This window comes from Tachyglossus aculeatus, chromosome X1 (assembly GCF_015852505.1).
Source record: "Tachyglossus aculeatus isolate mTacAcu1 chromosome X1, mTacAcu1.pri, whole genome shotgun sequence".
NCBI lineage: Eukaryota > Metazoa > Chordata > Mammalia > Monotremata > Tachyglossidae > Tachyglossus > Tachyglossus aculeatus.
The window spans coordinates 24,640,840-24,663,185 of NC_052101.1; the positions used below are offsets into that span (position 1 = coordinate 24,640,840).

Genomic DNA, 22,346 nt, shown 5'->3' on the forward strand with positions numbered 1-22,346 from the left:
GAACTGGATAAGTTTTAGCAGAGTAATCTGAACAGACTGTATGTCTGACTGACTGTATGTATGTCTGACTGTATGTCTCATTTAAGATGGGACAGATCTAGGCTTTTGTGGAAGAATACGAAAGATCTTAGAATTGGGACTATTTTTATGGTATTTGTTAAGTGCTTACTGTGTACCAGGCACTGCACTAGGCACTGGGGTAAATACAAGATAATCAGAAAGACACAGTCCCCGTCCCACATGGGGCTTACAGTCTTAATCCCCACTGTACAGATGAGGGAACTCCAACTTGTACTTCCCAAGCGCTTAGTACAATTCTCTGCACACAGTAAGCACTCAATAAATACAACTGAATAAATGAATGAGGCACAGAGAAGTTAAGTGACTTGCCCAAGGTCACACAGCAGACGTAGCAGAGCTGGGATTAGAACTCAGATCCTCTATCTCTCAGGCCCCTGCTCTTTCTATTAGGGCAGGCCACTTCCCAGTGTTTAACTATTAACTACATTAACTATACTAGTCAGCCCACCTTGTGGCAACTTCAGCAGTTCTTTTTCTTTAAAAACTTGGACTTCCATATTTGGGCCGACATATGCTCAGTACTAACCTTTTGATTGCATTCTGTCTTCCTCAGTGTTCAGCACAGTGCTTGGCCTATAGTAAGCACTTAACAAATACCATAATCATTCTCAGACCTAAAAGGCCTGGCATTGGGCCAAACAATCCAATCTCACCCAGTCAGTTGGTCCTTACTGACTTCTTCTGCTGCTTCTCAGGCCACTTTCCTTTTTTTATAGTATCAGTTGTTCAGAAGGATTTGAGCCCTTTCTTCCCTTCTTTAATCCAGAGCCCATTGTTGGGTAGGGACCGTTTCTCTATATTGCCAATTTGTACTTCCCAAGCACTTAGTACAGTGCTCTACACACAGTAAGTGCTCAATAAATGTGATTGAATGAATGAATAATTAAGAATTGACTGCAGGTTCCAAAAGCTAGATACTACAATTGTTCTAGCCAGAAAAAATCCCCTTCTCTGCCCCCTTCCCTTTCCGATCTCTTGGGAATGATGTGTGTGGTGGGCCCAGGAAGAGGCTTGCAGGATGAGACAAAAATTTTGGTTTATGTTTTCCGTTAAATTAAGATGTGTATTCATATCTTGCGTCACTTTGGCACCTGGCCCTTGACCGTGTTTTAATTTGCATGACTGGTTTAAATTCATGCAGTACCCAAGATTCTCCTCATTACACTCTCAGTTTCTGGGGATGCTATTTTATTTCTACCCCTGTTGTGAAACTGCAATGCCTGCTTGAGTAAAACAGAGAACAAGAAAGATCCACTCATGATAACCCCCAAACTCTGAAAATGTTTGAAGTTTTCCTTCAGAGGGGAAAAAAAAGTGATGCTTGTCTCTTTGGCATCCACTCTGACAATTATGAGTTCTGGTCTGTTGCTCCCCAGTACAGAATCAAGCAGCAGCACCTCATTTCTTAGTTAATTATTTCCTGTGCCATTGGTTCCTAGTAGTCAGCAAAGACAATTAGGATACAGGTAGAGTGACTGAAAGGGAATTAAAAAGCTGCTTGCCTTAACAAGGTCAGGTTTGAGTCAAAGTTATACCTCAAAGGGATGGCAGGGATAGGTGATTGTGAAATTAAAAATTAAATAAGACTCTTTGAGATATGAAGCCTGATCCCACCCTAGTATTAAAACCCCGATTCTCCTGCCAGGAATACATCAGCCAAGTTCACCCACTCATCAATTAGCAGAATTTATTGAGCAGCAACTTAGTTCAGAGGACTGTACTAAGTGCTTGGGAGAGGACCACAAACCAAAAGTGTATTCCGTGCTCTCAAGTAGTCATTCCATTATTTTTCCTAGAACAAGGAGGCTGGGAACTCTGAGGTTTTAGAATTGGGGCAGGGAGACTGGCTCCACTTGATTCCTAGTTTGTGTGAGAAACAAGAACCCCGAGTTTGTGAGCCTGGAGTCAAGAGAGGAAGGTTCAGGGAAAGAGCAGTTAATGTCACAATGCCTATGGGAAAAAAATATAAAGGAGCCTAGCCCAGCAGCCCTCACTCGTGGAAAAAGGTCCATGCACAATGAGAGGCCCAAAATGGAATGAGTCAGTTTCTCCTTCCTAGGAGAAAGCTTCTCAGGTTTGGTTGGGTAAGACAGTAGCTGAATGTCAATAAACAGGGCGGGACATTCAATGAAAGCCTGAACCTTCCCTCTCTAGGCATGCTAACTTGACCCACTCTTCCTCCTGGCTGCCATCTCGTAGGTGGCTACGGACAAGGACAATGGAATCCTGCTGTATAAAGGGGACAACGACCCTCTGGCTTTGGAGCTGTACCAGGGGCACGTGCGACTCGTCTACGATACCCTCAGCTCCCCGCCTACCACAGTGTACAGGTGAGAGCCCCGAGAGCTTCTGCTGGGCTTACAGCCCGGCATTTTCTGGAATCCAGGAGACTGGGAATGTCTAGGATATTGTGAATGTATATGAATAGAGATGGGCCGGGTGCCCCAGCCCACCACTGGGTCCTGGGTCCTGGAGTCCCCGTATGCCTGCTGGAAGGTGATGGGTTTTGTGGACAGGGAAGAGATCAGGGGGAGAGGAGGCCGGTGCTACCCCTTACTTGATGTGGGATCTCAGGCAGATCTCCTAACAAGTCTGTGCCTCAGCTTCCTTCTCAGTAAAGTGGGGAGATCAGTGTTTCCTCAGCCAACCTCACAGGAGTTAAGAAGCAGTGTGGCTTAGTGGATAGAGCACGGGCCTGGCAGTCAGAAGGCCCTGAGTTCATTCATTCATTCATTCATTCATTCATTCTGTTGTATTTATTGAGCGCTTACTGTGTGCAGAGCTAAGTGCTTTGGAAGTACACGTTGGCAACATATAGAGACGGTCCCTACCCAACAACGGGCTCACAGTCTAGAAGGGAAAGACAGACAACAAAACAAAACAAGTAGATGGGTGTCAGTGCCATCAGAGAAGCAGCGTGGTTCAGTGGAAAGAGGCCGGGCTTGGGAGTCAGAGGTCATGGGTTCAAATCCCGGCTCCGCCAACTGTCAGCTGTGTGACTTGGGCAAGTCACTTAACTTCTCTGTGCCTCAGTTACTTCATCTGTAAATTGGGGATTAAGACTGTGAGCCCCACGTGGGACAACCTGATCACCTTGTATCCTCCCCAGAGCTTAGAACAGCGCTTTGCACATAGTAAACACTTAACAAATATCATCATCATTATTATTATTATTATCAGAATCAATAAATAGAATTATAGCTATATGTGCATCATTAATAAAATAAATAGAGGAATAAATATATACCAATATACACAAGTGCTATAGGGAGGGGAAAAGGGTAGGGCAGAGGGAGGGTGTGGGAGAGATGGGGAGGGGAGGAGGAGCAGAGGAAAAGGGGGGACTCATTCTGGGAAGGCCTCCTGGAGGAGGTGAGCTCTCAGTAGGGCTTTGAAGGGAGGAAGAGAGCTAGTTTGGCAGATGTATGGAGGGAGGGCATTCCAGGCCAGAGGTAGGACGTGGGCCAGGGATCAACAGTGGGACAGGCAGGAACAGGAGTTCTAATTCTGGCTCTGCCATTTATCTGCTGTGTGACCTCGGGCAAATCCCTTCATTTCTCTATGCCTCAGTTACCGCATCTGCAAAATGGAGATTAAGACTGTGAGCCCCATGTGGGTCATGGACTGAGTCCAACCCGGTTATGTACCCCAGGGCTTAGTATAGTGCTTTGTACATAGTAAATGCTTAACAAATACCATTAAAGAAGAAAGGGCTGATGAAATGTGAAAACCCTTTGAAAAATTAAAGTGCCATAGAAACTCAGTTTGCACTTATAGATACCCCCTGCTGTAGAAATAATGAGAGCTCTGGCATCCGTCACCAGTCATGGAATAAGCAGGTTTCTTGGGGCTCCCCATTTTCCACCAAGTTGACCTCTCCCCGTGAGGTGGTGTGACCAAAGAGCAAATGTGGAATCAGGGCAGTACCTCCAGGAACAGGAAAAGGAAAGGAGTAGTAGTAATAGTGTTCATTGAGCACTTACTGTGTGCAGAACACTGTACTAAGTGCTGGGAACTAATACACAGGGTCCCTGTCCCTCAGAGAGGACTCACAGTCTTGGTGGCTTTATGGTCATGACCAAGTAGTGAAACAGTCAATAACTGTTCACTGGGTGCACTGCGCTATGCTAACACAGAATAACCAAATGACACTCCTCTTCCCACAAGGAGCTTAGGCTTGAATGGGGGAGATAAGCGGAATATTGTTTATCTCCCCACCCAGTTCCAAAAGTGCCCTTTAGGTAAGAAAGTCACAGTGGTTCGACACTCTTTTGCCATGTAATGAGGCTACGGATGAAGACAGTGTTGTGGCGTTGTGCTGTCTCTCATCCATGAGAGAAAAGATGAGAGGTACATGCTCCTGATATTTTGAAATAGCTTCCTCCCTCTGGCAAAGCTGTCCCCATTATCCTTCCTGGGATGGGAAGAGGGAAAGGGAACCGGTGTAAGGAAAGGAAAAGGATTAGTAGAGGGGAAGAAAGCAGTTGAGGAAGGGGAGATATTCCTGGGTTACAACTCCAAGTTACCATAAGATTAATGACCCAAACTTTCTACTTTCATATTATGCGATTTGCTCAATTGGAAAGGAGGCTTCTTAATGGGATGCCCTTTTCAAAATACCAAGCTTATCTTTTATTAGCTTAAAGAATCGAGAGGAGGAAATTAGTGTGAGACTGAAGGGAAGGGATTAGTGGGCAGAGAAGAAGTACAGCCCAAGAACACCAGGAAATAACTTCAAGCACAATGTCTTCCTCAAGGAGATGCCAATGACCTAGGCACCCTCTTGCTCTGCTAGCAAGGGGCTGGAATAGATGTAATGAACAAGTTTCTCAAGCATTTCTCTAATTTCTGAGAAAATTCTATAAGGCAGACCCATCCTGCTCTCTCTGCCTTTCAGGCAGGAAAACTGAGCAAGGAGTGGGGACACTAAACTGCAGTCTCATGGGGTAAACGGGGGTTGAAATACCATTTCCTGGGCTCACTGTCTGACGCCATTGGTGAGGGGAATCTATGAGCGGGACGATAGGCAACGGGAGTATTAGTATGACTACAGGAGTTTTGTCATTTAAAAAAATAAAGCCAGTGAAGACAAAGGTAAAAAATAGAGGGATGCAGAGATAGACTGGTAGAGAAGCAGCGTGGCTCAGTGGAAAGAGCATGAGCTTTGGAGTCAGAGGTCATGGGTTCAAATCCCAACTCTGCCAACTACCAACTGTGTGACTTTGGGCAAGTCACTTAACTTCTCTGTGCCTCAGTTACCTCATCTGTAAAATGGGGATTAAGACTGTGAGCCCTCCGTGGGACAACCTGATCACCTTGTAACCTCCCCAGCACTTAGAACAGTGTTTTGCACATAGTAAGCACTTAATAAATGCTATCATTGTCATTATTATTATTATTATGACAAAGAAATAAAGAGCCTGAGGCATGGAAAGGCAAGAGCTAGAGACTGAGTCTGGAGGTGGGCAGACTAAGTGGAGAGGAGAGTTGAGCAATGATGTGGTTGATTCACTTCCTGCAGCTAGCTAAACTGAACAAAATATCCTGACTTTCCCAATTTGGCTATCTACCCGGAGAAAATCAGCAAAATAGTTTCTCGATTTCCCCCTTTCCCTTGTATGATGAAGACCCAGGCTTAGACAAGAGAAGCAGAATCAGGAGACAGAGAAGGGACCTAGAATGTTTAGAGGGTTGGAGTCTGGGGCTTTCTTTGTTAAGTTTGGGCCCAGATGATCAGCCCAGTGTACTCTGTGGAATTGTTCGTGGGAACAGAGGGGTCTGGAAGTGGAATAAAGAGAGCAAGCCAAATATGTGACCCTGAGGTACTCCTTGTGGTCAGGGAATGTGTCTGCTATATTGTACTCTCCCAAGCACTTAGTACAGTGCCTTACACACATAATAAGCACTCAATACTTATGATTGACTGACTGACAGTACAGGAGGGATGCCACTCTGCTCTTGCCTGGAGAGTGACCTCCCTTGTCTAACTGAGCTCAGGCAATATGTCAAGGATGGAAAGGTCAGTGCAAATTAATATCCTCTCATGGCAGACAGAAAGGCAGGTAAAAATCAACAAATCCTCCTTGCTAGAATTAGGGCGCCGGGCAAGCTGCCATCTACTCCTGGGGAGGAAATGGACTGTAAGCCTGGTTCTAGACTGTAGGCCCGGTGTGGGCAGGGATTGTCTCTCTTTATTGCTGAATTGTACTTTCCAAGAGCTTAGGACAGTGCTCTGCACACATTAGCACTCAATAAATACAAATGACTGAATGAAATGGACTGGTAGACCTGCATTAACTTTGACTCTTGCACAGCTGGAGATATGTGTTTGGATGAGGAATTAATTATATGGGATCTAAGCAGTTAGGGTTCTTCTAAAACCCTTCCCAGGAGCAGTGAACAGTGAGACCACTCAGCTTCAGAGCCCCTTTCTCTACTAGGGGCATCTATTTCAGTCCAGATTGCTGCTTTCTTTTCTTAACTGCCTGGAGAAATGTTTGCTGAACCCTACCCCAAACCAGTTGTTTGAATTTCAAAACCAAGAGTTGTGTTGCCCTAGAGCAGAAATGGTAAATGACTGTGATTACGATGGAAATCTGATTATGCAAACGTAAGTTATTCAAATGACAGTTTATCCAAACTGTGGCCGGTTTAGATCATTGAGAAGTAAAGGCTCAGATAGCAACTAAATTGGGTGAACACAGGTCCAAGAGAGCCAGACCTTATTTATTCCATTATCCAAAGGAGCTTCGATTCTAAAGAATTCAGATCAGCTTTCTGCTCTCCCCTGGGAGGGCAAGGTCAGAGGGGACATCAGCCTGGGTCCCTGAATGTAGTAGTGCTGGGGGGCGATAGTGAAATGGGCCCCAGCTGCCTAAGAGGGAAACAGGCTCAGTGAAAGAAGCTATCCGATCATCTGAGCATCACTCAGTCTCTCACAACCTCCCGAAAGGTGGCTTTTCTGTAGAAAATTTACCACGAGATTGCCCTTGGAGCCAGCCCATTTGAAAGTGAATTCATGTTCAGAAAGAATCCCAGGACCCCAGCTTGGGCTTGGAAGAGGGTTTGTCACATGCGATATTCAGCAGATGGAAGGCCTGCCTGCAACCTGCGGGTGTCTTCCTTTCCCCCAGCCTGTCTCAGCTCATGCTGCCAAGAGCTCATTCGCAGGGTGCTGAATTGCCCCTCCTCAGCAGCTTTTCAGAATTTGCCAGGCAACATCAAGTCTGTAAAGGCTGAGAGTATTTGCAGTTCACTTCCTTCCCTTTTTTTTCCCTTTCTTTCTGTCCCATAAAACCCAATGAAAGTCCCCAGCTCTAATCTGTGGCACTGCAGGGAAGACTGAGCAGCCCACAAAAACAAATGGTTATAAGGAAGAGCAAAAGAAAGGAGCAAGTAAAGAGCAACTTGCGTTTCTCAGTGGCTTCAAATCCTGCTGAGGGAGCTGAGTGGTCTAAGAGACAGGTTCCTTAACTAGGGAGAAGTGAAACTTTTCCTTCTCCCGCTCTCTCTCCCTGTTTTTGTGCAGGAGGAAACCTCACCCTCAACTTCCCAATTAATGTGTTTCAGTGGGCCCCAGCAAGACTCCCAGGTGACCTCAGATGAGGCCCCAGGACACCACAGCCATGCCCCAGTGGGATGGCCATTTTGTAAGGTGCTCCTGAGCAGGTTCTCTCATACTCAGGGAGTGTTTGGCCTTAACACGATCTAGAGCAACCCACAGCCCAGCTCCTGCTTTTCTGGGCATGTCGGCAGCTTCCCATCCCCACTCTCCCATGACAGAACCGGACGACAGGGGAATGATGAATTGGATAAGCCAAAGACAGGAAGTGCCACTCTCCCTGACAAGTTTCAGAAGAGTGCTTCAGAATCAGAGCCCGCATTTCTGAAATCCGGTAGTTATCTAGGCTCCAATTTAATTGCTCCCTGTTTGTAAGGAGTCAGTATTGGGCTTTAAGAAGGTAGAGTTGGGTAAGAGACTCTCATTTTGTCCCATGATCCATCCATCCTCATCACTATGGTGGTTATTCTGGGTAACTGCTAGATTGTAAACTCCTTGAGGCCAGGGATCCCGACTAACGGCGGTATCGTTGTCTCCCAAGCACTTAATACAGTGCTCTGCCCAGAGGAAGCCCTCAATATACCACTGATGGATTGATTGATTTAGTCAGTCAGTCATTCGTATTTATTGAGTGCTTACTGTGGGCAGAGCACTGTACGTAGTGCTTGTTATAACAATATAACATGCATTCTGTGCCCACAGTGAGCTTACAGTCTAGAGGGGAGACAGGCATTAATATAAATAAATAAATAGCAGGTATTGTACATAAGTGCTGTGAGACTGGGAGGGGGATTACCCCTGTTCAGATCTATTTCTGGATTCTTAGCTAATGAGTATTGCCACCGGCTAAGCGTGAACAGTTCCCCCCAGCAAGCAGATTTTCACAAAAAGATTCTGAACCTTCAAGCTGTTCACATCATACATTAATAATACTACTGGTACTATTAATATTATCATGGTACTGGTAAATGTTTACTATGTGCCAAGCACCGTTCTAGGTACTGAAATAGATACAAGTTAATCAAGTTGGATATGGGGCTCACACTCCTCTCCCCATTTTATAGATGAGGTAACTGATGTGCATACGAGTTAAGTGACTTGCCCAAGGTCACACAGCTGGGATTAGAACCCAGGTCCTTCTGACTTCAAGGCCCATGCTCTATCCACTGTGCCATGCTGGGTCCCAGGCACCCAGGCCACACTGATCCTCCAGGGCAATTGGGCTCTTTGTCACTCACGTCTAAGAATGTAGCTAGCTTGTGAGTTTCTTGTGGGCAAGGAATGTGTCTACCAATTGTATTGTATTATACTCTCCCAAGCGTTTTGTACAGTGTTCTGCACACAGTACATGCTCAATAAATACCATTGGTCGATGAAACATTTTACGACCAGCCCTGAGAGTCCATCAAGTCCTCCTCAGGACTATGTAGAAAGAGCATGGCTTGGTTTATTCACCTTCTGATTTGCTGCTTTACTTTGCAACTTTGGGCTCCAGAGAAGAGACTAATTCCACCTGTAGGCTAAACCCACAAGGAACCAAGGCATCAGGAAGCAGCTGAACTATAAGCGCTCCCTCCGGGTCATTATGCACGGTCATTGAGATGCAGAAGAGGAAATATGAAAATTCTGAACTTGAGGAGATGGAGAATGACTAATGAGGTCACATGACATCCGAAGAGAAATGCATTGGTCTGTGAGCAGTGGCTGAATAAAGAAATTCCCCTACTTCTCTAAAAAGTCAGCCACTGTTTTCACTTCCATCCTGGCCGCTGACTTTAATAGCCTCAGGGTGACCTTCAAACTGGATAAAACTGCACGAGCCTTGAGGCATGTTGGAAGAATTCAATTCAATTTTATTTATTGAGCGCCTTCTGTGTGCAAAGCACTGTACTAAGTGCTTGAATGCTCTCCAAAGGAGAACAAATTGTTGCCCAGTGGCAGGGGTGGTGATGCATCAGAGCTGATGCCTTGCAAATTCTTAAAATGCCCAGCCTGAGTTGCTCTAATAACTCCAAATTAAACTTCTCCTCCAATCCAGCCTCTGTTGAGGTAGCCCACTCTTCGCCCCAGAAAGCCTTCCTTTCCCCCGACAGAAGCAAACATCATGGGATGCATATCAGAATGCCCCCAACTCAACCAAGGAGCCACAGGGAAGGAGAAAAGCCCCAAGCTGCAGGAACACAGGTGGCAGACTGTCTTTCCAGAGTGGGCGCCAGTGCTCAACTCCCCTCCACTCACTTTGCAAAATCAATTTGGACGTTTTTGAGTCTGTGAATTGTTCCTTCCTTCCTCTCTGGAGCTTAAAGGAAGTGATGTGAGCAGAGTAGCAGAACCTTAAGAAGGATGGTATAAGAGAGATGGGAGCAGCCATCTCCCTGCCTGCTACCCAGGCCCTTCAAGAGGGTCAGGAGGAACCATCTGTCCATCCAGGCTCTTCCCATCAGTGGCCCCTTTCCCTAAGAGGCCCAGTGAAATTTGCTCCAAGCTGCTCATCATGAATGGTCTTCCCATTCTGTACAGGGTCAATAGGCCTTTGTCTAATGAGAATTTGCAAATGAAAACAGCACTGATGATTAGTTTATGGCCCTCTAGACTGTTAGCTCCTTGTTGGCAGGGCACATGCCAACTAATTCTTTTACATTGTACACTTCCAAGTGCTTTAGGCAGTACTATGACACAGTGAAATGCTCGACAAGAGAAACAGTGTGTACTAGTGGAGAAAGCACGGGCCATGGAGTCAGAAGGTCATGGCTTCTAATCCCAGCTCCACCACTTGTCTGTTGGGTGATCTTGGGCAAGTCGCTTCACTTCTCTGTGCTTCAGTTACCTCATCTGTAAAATGGGGATCAAGATTGTGAGCCTCATGAGGGACAGGGACTGCGTCCAACTCGGTTTGCTTGTATCCACCCCAGTTGTTAGTACTGTGCCTAGAACATAGTAAGTGCTTAACAAATACCGCCATTATTAGTAGTAGTAGTAGTTGTAATAATAATAATAATAATGGCATTTGTTAAGCGCTTACTATTTGCAAAGCACTGTTCTAAGTGCTGGGGAGGATACAAGGTAATCAGGTTGTCCCACATGTGGCTCACAGTCTTAATCCCCATTTTTCAGATGGGGTAACTGAGGCACAGAGAAGTCAAGTGACTTGCCCAAAGTCACACAGCTGACAATTGGCAGAGCCGGGATTTGAACCCATGACCTCTGACTCCCAAGACCGTGCTCTTTCCGTTGAGCCACACTGCTTCTCTGCAGCGTAGTAGTAGTAGTAATAACAAATACCAATGATTGATTGATTGATTGATTGATGACCAGCTATTTCCAAACATAAGGCTACTTGCTAAGGCTGCCGGTAGCAAAAGGTACCAGAGATCTCCTCCTATTACCTCTACATGATGGGTCCAGGACCAGGCTGCCACAGCAACAAGAGACTCAGCCTCCTCATCTCTCCCCATCCAATAAATCAATCAGTCATATATATTGAAAACTTACTGTGTAAAGAACACTGTACTAAGCACTTGAGAGAGGACAGTACAACAGAGTTGGTAGAACATTCCCTGCCCACAAGGAGCTTACAGTCTAAAGGGAGCGACAGACATTAATAGTAATGATAGTACTCATTAGCACTTACTTTGTACCAGGCACTGTTCTAAGCGCTGGGTAGATTCAAGTTAATCATGTTAGGCATGGTCCCTGTCCCACATGGGGTTCACAGTCTACATAGGAGGGAGTAGGATTTAATCCCCATTTATAGATGAGGTAACTGAGGCACAGAGAAGGTAAGTGTTTTGCCCAAGGTCACACAGCAGACATGTGGAAGAGTCAGGATTAGAACCCAGGTCCTCTGACTTCCAAGCCTGTGCTTTTTCAACTAGGCCACACTACATCATTACAAACATGTATGCAAGTGCTGTGGACTGAGAATGGGCTGAACAAGTGGTATAAATCCAAGTGCAAGGGAGACACAGAAGGGAGAGGGAGTAGGGGAATTAATGTCTCAGTCTGGGATGGCCTCTTGGAGGAGATGTGGTTTTAATAAGGCTTTGAAGAAGGAAAGAGTGATGGTCTGTCCAATATGAAGGGGAAGGAGTTCTACGCAAGAGGCAGGATGTGGGCTAAGCGTTGGTTGCGAGAAAGATGAGATCAAGTTAAAGTGAGTAGGTTGGTATTAGAGGAGCTAAGTGAGCACGCTGGGTTATAATAGGAAATCAGGGAGATAAGGTTGGAGGGGGAAAGATGATTGAGGGCTTTAAAGCCAACGGCAAGGAGTTTCTGTTTGAAACTGTTCAGACGCTCAGAGAGGACCACGATAGAGGGTATCTCAGGGAACAGTCACCAGCCTTATGCTACCCACTAGTGCACCAAATTCAGAGGGAGGAGCTGTGGCTTCTGCCATTTTTCTAAATATAAAGTTTATTTTCAGAGCGTTTCTCCTCAGAGAAATTCCCCAAACTCACAGTCCTCAGGGATGGCAGGGAACAGGTGAGCCCTCAGTTGACCTGATTTACCAGACACTCAACTAGGGGCTCTTAAAGCTAGAGGGCTAAGGGCGCTGCTTCTTGCCTCAGCCTCGCCTGATTCAGCCCTCTCTCCCCACCAGAGCTCCAGTGGTGGAACCAAAACAGCAAATTCAAGTTTACATTTATTTTGCCCTGTTGGCTCATTGTGGGCAGGGAAAGTGTCTACCAACTCTGTTGATTTGTACTCTCCCAAGTGTTTATTACAGTGCTCTGCACACAGTAATCACTCAACCAATAACACTGATAATGATGGTGACAATAATGATTTTGCCAGTCAGCCTCGAGAACCCGTTCCGTGCTCCACTTCTTGGGGGGGGGCGGTGGCGGTGAGTCTGGAGTAACTGCTGGTGGCCCTGGGGCTCAACTCGCCAGCCCAGAGGAACTGGGCTCCAGCTGGGAGTTCCCAACCTCACTGCAGCACTGCTTTATGCTCTCTGGGGCCCCGGCACCCAGCACCTGTGTCAGTATGGAGGTAACAAAGAAACAATTCATCCATCACCTCTCCTTTCTATCTGACTTCCCTCCTACCCTTCACTGGGCCTTTGAGGTAGGAAGAAGGCCTGCCCTTAGGGAGTAACACTAATTAGGACTGAGATTGAATTAGGGCTGTAGTTCCTGGGAAAGAGCAGCAAACTCCTTATCAGTCTGAGGAATAACACTGGCCTAAGTGGAAAGAGCATGGGCCTGGGACTCAAAGGACCTGGATTCCAACTCCATTTCCTCCACTTGTTGCTATGTGATCTTTCACTTCTCTGTGCCTCAGTTACCTCATTTGTAAAATGAGGATTAAGGCTGTGAGCCTCATGTGGGACAGGGACTGTGTCCAACCTGGTTATCTTATATTTATGCCAGTGCTTAGTACTGCCTGGCATATAGTAGGCGCTTAATAAACACCATTTAAAAAAACAAAACACTGCACTTACTCCATGACTATGGCTTCTCCCCCACTGCCCCCTGCCAAGCCAAAGGTGTCTGCGCAGATGCTCAAACAGAGCCTATTTGAGCCCATATTGAAGAAAATAATAAGAGTCTTAAAGGTGATATTGGAGTGTTTTTAGGGTTGTGTGTGGAGGGGAGGGGATAAAGGGAACTTGTGGTCCTTGTGTAAATGGGGTCTTGGGTGGGGAGGGGAGGGGGTAAAAGGAACTTGTGGTCCTTGTGTAAATGGGGTCTTGGGTGGGGAGGGATGAGGGCTTGTGTTTCTCGGGTGGCCTTTCAGAAAGCTGCTCTCTTCCAGGCTTTGTTTCACTGAAGTCCTTTTCAAACCGGAAATGTCTCCACCTTCTGACGACTTTTCTCTCAGCACTTCAATATTTACTTACTTTTTTTTTCCTGTTTCCCGATTAGGTCTGAATCCAAGAGGCAGCGAGGGTTCAGATGATATTTAGGAGCAAAGGGGACGGGCAAACTCCAAGGTGGTGGGGAGCATTGATGGACTGGGAGCTGTTTTCAAAGATGATTAATGGCAAACCAGCCCTTTGAGAAAAGCTTAAACAAACTAGAGTTGTTTAGCCTGGAGAAGAGAGGACTGAGGCACCTTGAAGGAAATGAGGGATCTAACAGACCAGTTGTTCTTCATGTCTGCAGAGTATTAAATAAAAGGAAATGAGTTTCAATGTAGGCAGGAGAAATTTGTGTTATATATAAGGAATTCTTGACCACTGAGGGATTCAGCGGTGGGGCGGGTTCTCAAGAATAGGCTCCACTCCCAGAGATTTCCATAGGAAGGATAGACAACCTCTCTCCAACATGGACTTGGCACCCACCTGCCAGCTGACACAGTTGATTGACCTCCCTGGTGTTCTTCCAACCCGAAGAGTCTCCAGGATCTTCCCCATTCACCTGGGCCGGGTGACCCCCTCCTGACCTGCGTCGCCCTGACTTACTCCCTTTATTCATCCTCCCTCCCAACCGCACAGCACTTATGTACATATCTGTAATTTATTTAATCATATTAGTGCCTGTATCCCCTTCTAGAGTGTAAATTTGTTTTGGGCACGGAAATTATCTGTTTATTGTTGTCGTCTCCCAAGTACTTAGTACAGTGGTCCATACACAGTAAGCACTCAATAAGTACTGTTGAATTAATCAATTGAATAAATAAATGAATGAATTACCCCTCTCCCTATGTGTCTTCTCTCCCACCCCAGTGTGGAGACAGTGAATGACGGGCAGTTCCACAGCGTGGAGTTGGTGATGCTGAACCAGACTCTGAATCTGGTGGTGGATAAAGGACCACCTAAGAGCCTTGGAAAACTGCAGAAGCAGCCCGCTGTGGGCACCAACAGCCCCCTCTACATTGGAGGTATGGTTTGCCTAACCCCGCTGGCCCTCCCTCTCCAATGATCAAATCCCAACTTAGAGGAACACTCGCTGGCCCACCCAAAATTCTTCCTGTAGTGTTTTATCCCCTCCTCCCTCTTCCTCCTTTCCCTGAATCTCCCAAAGCAGATGCCTGTTGCTAAAGAGCCCCGGAATAGAAGCCAGGTTCACATTTAACTTAACTCCACCCGACCTTTGACCCAACCTTAACCATACTGAACCATCATAGGATCTCTGAGTTGTCTCCTCAGTCCCAGTCATTTAGAAGCAATTATTCCTATGATGCTAATACATCATCATGAAAAGAGAAGAGACTGACCCAGGCTCTAATTCCAGCTCTGCCACTTGCTGGTTTAGTGACCTTGAGCAAGAAATACCTGTTCTCCCTCCTTAGACTGTGCCCTATATTGCATCTACCCCAGGGCTTGGCACTGTGCTAGGTACATAGCATTTAATAAATGCCATCACTGTTGTTGCTACAAAGGGACAGTCAGCCAATACCATACTATTTTCTGAGTGGATCAACAAGGACCAGTGGGAACCTCCTTGCCTTGTCTTAGCCCAGCTTCTGATGGGGGTTCTAATGTGAGATGCCCTAAAGGAGGCAGCTGAAGAGAGAGGATAATAACAAAGGGTGAGCACAGTCCACTGACCATTGAGAGATGCCTGTTTTTGCTGCCACATTCTGGGCAGACAAGGCTGCTTAGCCTGGAAGAGGGGCAGACCAGTGATGCACGTTAGAAGCTGGAAAACAGGGAAACACCCTGCAGGCAGTCTCAGAGCCCAGTGCATTGTGGAAGGGAAATGTGTCTACCGACTCTGCCGTATTGTACTTTCCCAAGTGCTCAGTGCCCTGCACACAATAAGCATAGCGTAAATAATAATAATAATAATGATGGTATTTGTTAAGCGCTTACTATGTGCCAAGCACTGTTCTAAGTGCTGGGGTAGATACAAGGTAATCAGGTTGTCCCACTTGGGGCTCACAGTCTTAATCCCCATTTTACAGATGAGGTAACTGAGGCACAGAGAAGTTAAGTGGCTTGCCCAAGGTCACATAGCAGACAGGTGGCGGAGCCGGGATTAGAACCCACGTTCCCTGACTCCCAAGCCCGTGCTCTTTCCACTAAGCCACACTGCCGATTGACTGGGCTTCATGAATGCTTTCTCCATAGGCATGCCTCTGTCCACGGGGCTCTCGGCCCTTCGCCAGGGCACAGAGCGTACCCTGGGAGGCTTCCATGGCTGCATCCATGACGTCCGCATCAACAACGAGCTGCAGGACTTCAAGAGCCTCCCACAGCAGTCTCTGGGGGTTTTCCCAGGATGCAAGTCCTGCAACATCTGCAAACATGGCATCTGTCGTTCTGTGGAGAAAAGCAGTGTGGTCTGCGAGTGCCACCCAGGCTGGATGGGGCCACTGTGCGACCAGGAGGCAAGGGATCCCTGCCTCAGTCACAAGTAGGTCGGGTTCGGTGGCCAAACCGGCCGTGACTCTCGCTCCGAGTTCTCTCCTTGGGGTCCTGGATTCCCCACCGTGACACTGTCCCCATGCCCGACTCACAGCCACGCTAGCAACAGCTCTCTTGACCAATCTTAGGAGTGTCGCAGGAGGGCCTGGACTTGAGTTGTAGCCAGAGGAATTGAAACTGGGCTTGAGGAGGAACTGATGGCTGGAGGCACTTAAATGCTAGTTGATGATGAGAGATTTCCTGTCAGGACTGGAGTGTGGACCACTGGAACAGGTGGCCGATGAAGGTTGGCTCAGCAGAGTCAGGGGTGAAGTAGGCAGAGGAAGGGCTGTTCTGCCTGAGGGCAATGGGGTGATTGGAAGACTTTGGAGGTCTTTTTAGGATGCAACTCCCATTACGAAAATCTCTTCCTCCTCTTCCCCTGCCCTGCTGAGGATTCTTGTCTTGGTCACTAACGGTGCTATAAAAAGGGCTGCCCCATCGGGCAAGTGAGATGGGTCTCCCAGTGTGGATAGTTTCCCTTTATTGCTCCCAGCAGCCCAGTTGGCACAGATCTTGTGTGAACTGTCTCCCTCTCCCCACCTCCCAGGTGCATCCATGGAAAGTGTATGGCAGCCAACTCTGCATATATGTGCAAGTGCATAGAGGGCTACACAGGCCCACACTGCGACCGGAGGAATGATTCCGCCAGCCTGTGCAGAGGCACCAAGTGCCACCACGGACAATGCCACATCTCCGAACGGGGGGAGCCCTACTGTGAGTGTGAGCCCAACTTCGGCGGGGAATACTGCGACCAAGGTGAGCGAGCCCTGCACTTCCAGGGGAGGGTGGAGGGAAGAGCACATCAAGGAGTAGATTCCTCTCTCCATTCCATCCTAATATAGTAATAATTGTTCTTCTGGCATTCGTTAACTGTTATGTGCCAAGCACTGTACCAAGTGCTGGGGTAGATACAAGATAATCAATCATATTTATTGAGAGCTTACTGTGTGAAAAGCACTGCAGGAAGTGCCTGGGAGAATACAATACAATAGTGTCGGTAAACACATTCTCTGTCCACAAGAAACTTTCAATCTAGAGATAAACAGGTCACACCCGGTCCCTGTCCCACATGGGAATCACAGTCTAAGGGGGCAGAGAACAAGTATTGATTCCCCTTTTTACAGATGGGGAAGCTGAGGCCCAGAGAAGTTAAGCGACTTGCCCCAGATCATGCAGCAGGGATGTGGTGGAGCCGGGATTAGGACCCAGGTCCCCTGCCCTTCCTTCTCTGTTCCCCTCCCGCCACTGCCAACCCCTTTCTGCCTCTTCTACCCCCACAGAGAGCCCATGCCAGGGGGAGGTCGTCCGAGAAGTGGTCCGCCGTCAACAAGGCTCTATATCGTGTGCCACAACCATCAAGGTGCCGCTCCGGAAGTGCCGCGGCGGGTGTGGTTCCCAGTGTTGCGTCCCTCTCCGCAGCAAGCGGCGGAAATATGTCTTCCAATGCACAAATGGCTCCTCCTTCCTGGAAGAGCTGGAGAGACACATGGAGTGCGGATGTCACAGATGCTCCTAATCCCGCCCCTCCCTCCCGCGCTGTCCCCTCCCTCCCTCTCTTCCGCCCCTTCCCCTCTCCCCCCCCACCCCACCGGGAAGCCACCACCAGACAGTGGGTGGGACATCAAACACGGGACCTTATTACTTTGAGTGAAGAAGAAGGAGAAGAAGAGGAAGAAGAGAATATTAAGTATATTGTAAAATAAACAAAAATAGAACTTATTTTTATTATGGAAAGTGACTATTTTCATCTTTTATTATATAAAGTATCACACCATTTGGGTATATGTATCATATAGTGCGTTATTTTTACCAAGGAGGTTTTCATTTTCTTTTGTTTTTAAACAGTTGTTAAAAACTTCGAGAGAAAAAAACCAATAAAAATGAAAAAAAAAGCCCAATAAAGTCATAGCCTGCCAGAGAACTAGGGGAAAATTATATATGTTAACATGACAGCTCAACGTGTATTGAAGACCTAGAACTTTGTCCATAAGGAGGAGGGAAGAAGGGTCAGAGAAAGGAGGTGAAAATGTGTTTTTCTTTCTTCCTAGAATCACCCAGATCCCAGCAGAAGTTTCATTATTCTGCCCAGGATCCCAGACTTGAACCTGAATTGCTCATTGTGGTTTTCATGCCTCAAAGCAGGTTTTTATCTGGTTTCTCTGAGGCCCTGTGCTTCACACTGAGCCCCAAGTAGAATCCAAGGCCAGGTCGGGTGTTTCACATTCCTCAAATCCCCAACGTCCCTCCTTGAGCAAGATCCCACTCTTCGTGCATTCAAATGGTTTACTTTGTATCTGCAGTTCTCTGTTGTTATCATGCTGTGGCCTTGAGCAATTGTATCTGTGCCTGCTGCTCATTTCACTTCAAGAAGAGGCTTTCCTTTCTTTATCTCTCTCTCTCTCCTCCTCTCCCACCCTTCTCCCTCTCCCCCCCTTCTTTCCTCATCAGTGGTATTTATTGAGCCTTCACTGTGTGCAGAGCACTGTACTAAGCACTTGGGAGAATACAACAGAGTTGGTAGACTACAATTTACAGTATAGTCCCTTTCCTTCTTCTGCCCCTCTCTCCCTCTTCCCCTGCTTGACTCTCTACTTCTCTCTCAAGCTCTCATTCTTCCTTTCATTTGAGGGTCCCACATTGTTTCAGTTTTTACTCTCTTGTCTCTGGGTGGGAAGAATGGGTCTAATCAATCAATCAATCGTATTTATTGAGCACTTACTGTGTGCAGAGCACTGTACTAAGCGCTTGGGAAGTACAAGTTGGCAACATATAGAGACGGTCCCTACCCAACAGTGGGCTCACAATCTAGAAGAGTCTAATGAACTCTACTGTTCCCCAAAATTCCTCAACTGAAGAAGCTTCAGGAACTATAGCTGAGAAAGGCAAGTGACAAATGAGAGCTGACCAGAGATATCCCAGCCTGAAGTTGTGCCCAGAAAACAGAGAAACAAGGGTCTAGCTGGGGTCCAGCCTTACCCGGAAAGAAGAATGGGACCTAAGTGTGGCTAAGGCTAAGAGACTTGGCTCACCTACTCTAATTCCAGGATGTTGGACGATCTCAGACTGGAGCCTTGGCCATCTCTAACTGCAGGGCCAGACCTCCTTCTAATTGAAATACACTAAGCACTACAGGCCCTTCTGATTCCCCTCTGGTCTCCAAAGGCAACTGAGGCTAAAGGAAAGTGAGCCTTTAAAGGTTATACACCTCCATATCCAGACACTCTCATATCTGCAATCCCAGTATGTGAAAAGAGCTGGAGCTGGAGCTCATACTGGAAAAATACAGCAGACAGGGACTGTGAAAAAGTCATTTCCAAAGAGAATGTCCTTGCCCTGCTCCAGATCCAGCCTGGCCCAGACTCAAAAATCCTACTGTTGGCAAGAAGTCTCAGCTGGCGAATTTGCATTTGGGTAAAACACAAGCAAACTATAAAGCAGTTTTCTCCAAAGAAGCGGTGAAAGGGAAGAGCATTAAACAGAAGCGACCTGTGTGGGGAGTCCCCGAATTCCCGATGTCCTGAATGTCTCCGCTGTGAGCTGGGCCCATAGCCAGCACGGGGGGCACCGGGAGAGTCAGCAGAGCAGGAAGGAGTCAGAGGATTGCACCCTGAGCCCAGATACTGGGCCCCTTCCAGCCTTCACAGTTCCTCCTTAACTGCAGACAAACAACATGCCAGGAAGCCAAACTGGACCCTATCCAGCCTCCCTTTAACTTCATTCTGGATGGTTGCCGTGGTAACAATAATTTTCCCCATCAGTGAAGGAAGGCCAGGTCTCTCCAATCTGATGTGGGGACGGAGGAACGAGCAGGGCCTTGGGCTTACAGTATCTCCAGGTTATTTATTTTGAAACCCAAAGCAAAATTTTCCCTATCCGTCCTTATTTCCTCCTGGGCCCGGGGAGCATTATTTCCTCCTGGGCCCGGGGAAATTAACTGAGGCACCCAGATTGGGGTCGGAGGGTGAGGGAGTTTGTAGCCCTGCTGCTTGGCTGGTTTTCTAATTTGAGTCAAAGAGGAAGGCTCAAGAAGGAGACGATTGGCAAGGTCAGTCAAGAAGCACTAGTTAGCTTTGCAGTTTCACTCAGTTCCCACCCCACAGAGTAGACCCAGGAAGTAATTTTTTTGAACTCAATAAAGGACTTTAATATAAAGTGAAGATGAGATGCTAAAATACAATTCTGAAATGGTGACCCAGCATGGTGTGAAATGGTGTGTTTTTATTAATAGACTGTCGTATTGTGTTGTCATTTTAAATAAATTGCTGGGTTATGAAAGACTGTCCCATGCTCTGAGCATTGTAATTCATTGCTGTTTTGGTGGTGTTTATTCTTTGTACTTTAAACTTTTATCATTCATTCATTCAGTCAGTCATATTTATCGAGCGCTTATCCTGTTCCACCATGGGACAACTGAGTCATAATGCTTTCTGGAGCCAAATATTCTTCCTTCCTCCAACAGGGGGCAAGGAGATCAGCACAAGTGGAGCCTCAAGAAAGTCAAAGCCATGGGAAGTCAATCAATCAATCAACGGTATTTTTTGAGGACTTGTTGTATTGTGAGTACTGTAGCAAATGCTTGGGAAAGAGCATTACATTAGAGTTAGGAGACATGATCCCTGACCAAAAGGAGCTTGCAATCTAGCAGAAAAGTTGGGAGATGAAGACCTTTATCATACAGCTCACACTTTTAACCCCCACAAAGGGAGCCTGAGTTACACTGCCCTTTGGTTTCATTCTTTTCTATTTCCTCCTATCTTTCCTCCCCAACTCCCTCCCTCAGCTCCACCCCCACCCTTGCTCTTGCCACTATCTGCCTCTGGTTTAAGCGCCCCTGAGGTTGGGGTGGCAAGAGCCACGTCCTCTAACTTAACCCCCCCAGAGGGGATGGATAATTGATCAGTGTAGGAGGGGAAGAATTTATTGAGCATTTACTGTGTGCAGAGCACTGTACTAAGTGCTTGGAAAATACAATTCAGCAACAGATAGAGACAATCCCTACCCAGCAACGGGCTCATAAAATGAGTGACCCGGCCTCCCCTGAATCCCCCAGCCCCTTGAGGGTAGGAAAGAGGAATTAGAAAATATGAAAGGGCAAAGCCAAAGGAAAAACAAACTCCTTACATACTGGGGAGATATTCTCTGCCAGTCTTTTCAGGCAGGTCACTTCTACCAACCTAGCAGATGGCCAGGTGTTTCCAGACACAAAAGGGCCAATTAATCTGAATTAATTAATTCATTTGTTCATTCAATCGAATTCATTGAGTGCTTACTGTGTGCAAAGTACTGTACAAACCACTTGGAAGCGTAAACTATAACAACAAACAGACACATTCCCTGCCCACAAAGTGCTCACAGTATATATCTGAATAAAAATCCTGGTGAAAAATACCCAAGAAGTTGGGAAAACCTTTAAACAAATATCAGACCCATGCTTCGCAGGCCACACTCAGTCATCCTGGGAAGTAGGCAAGAAGCCAAGAGATTCATCTTCAATTCGCCTGAGATTCCATTGATCATTCCGTGACTTTGTTCATTGTCATTCTGGTAAGGGGTTTTGCTGACAGAGGTAAATAGTGACTAACTGAATCTTAGGTCCTGGGTTGGGGCTCTCGACATTGCTGATGGCTCCGATACATCAGACAAGACCGTTTCCACCAGCAGAATCATCCATATTGATTTGAGCAATACAAATCAAGAGTTTTAAAAGAGCAACATCCCATTCTACTTTAGGGCTGGGGTTTTGACCTTGGGGAAAATACCTGCAGTGATGTCAAGGAGTGCACAATCAAATGGCGCCTTCCTGTTTTACTTCAGGGCTGGGGCTTTGACCTTGGGGAAAATATCTGCAGTGAGGTCAAGGAGTGCACAATCAAGTGGCGCCTTCAGGCATCTTATTCCTGCGGCCAGAGATGGAGTATTGAACTGAGTGGATGATGGACTTGCCCAGTATTGACTTTTGCTTTATCCTAAAGATTTCAAATTGTAGTGAGCGGCTATATACAACAGATTTTTTTTACTATATAAGAATTTAAAAAAAAAAAAAACCTTAAGCAGATCCATCCCTGCTCATTGATTCATTCATTCAATCATATTTATTGAGTGCTTCCTGTGTGCAGAGCACTGTACTAAGCCCTTGGGAAGTGCAAGTTGGCAACATATAGAGAGAGTCCCTGCCCAACAGCGGGTTCTGGAGCCTGTGGGAAGAAAGCTATTCTTTTGGGGAATCACTCATGCACCCAATGAGGTAAGTGGTCAATAAATACAATTGTTGGGGTGATCACTCCAGTTTCCTGCCTCGATGTGCTGTGGACTGTGAGGTCCACCCTTTGCCTTCATGTTCAAGATTCA

General features: G+C 46.7%; 1 protein-coding gene across 1 annotated transcript in view; it reads left to right on the forward strand.

The window, feature by feature from the left end:
- SLIT3 (slit guidance ligand 3) overlaps positions 1-17,717 on the forward strand; it is a 625,600-nt gene extending 607,883 nt beyond the window's left edge. The window contains exons 33-37 of the mRNA XM_038771676.1: positions 2,281-2,411; positions 14,313-14,467; positions 15,660-15,945; positions 16,546-16,754; positions 17,279-17,717. Of these exons, the coding sequence (XP_038627604.1) occupies positions 2,281-2,411; positions 14,313-14,467; positions 15,660-15,945; positions 16,546-16,754; positions 17,279-17,514 (1,017 nt within the window). The 3' untranslated portion in view covers positions 17,515-17,717. The remainder of the gene's footprint in view (positions 1-2,280; positions 2,412-14,312; positions 14,468-15,659; positions 15,946-16,545; positions 16,755-17,278) is intronic.
- The last annotated feature ends 4,629 nt before the right edge of the window (positions 17,718-22,346 follow it).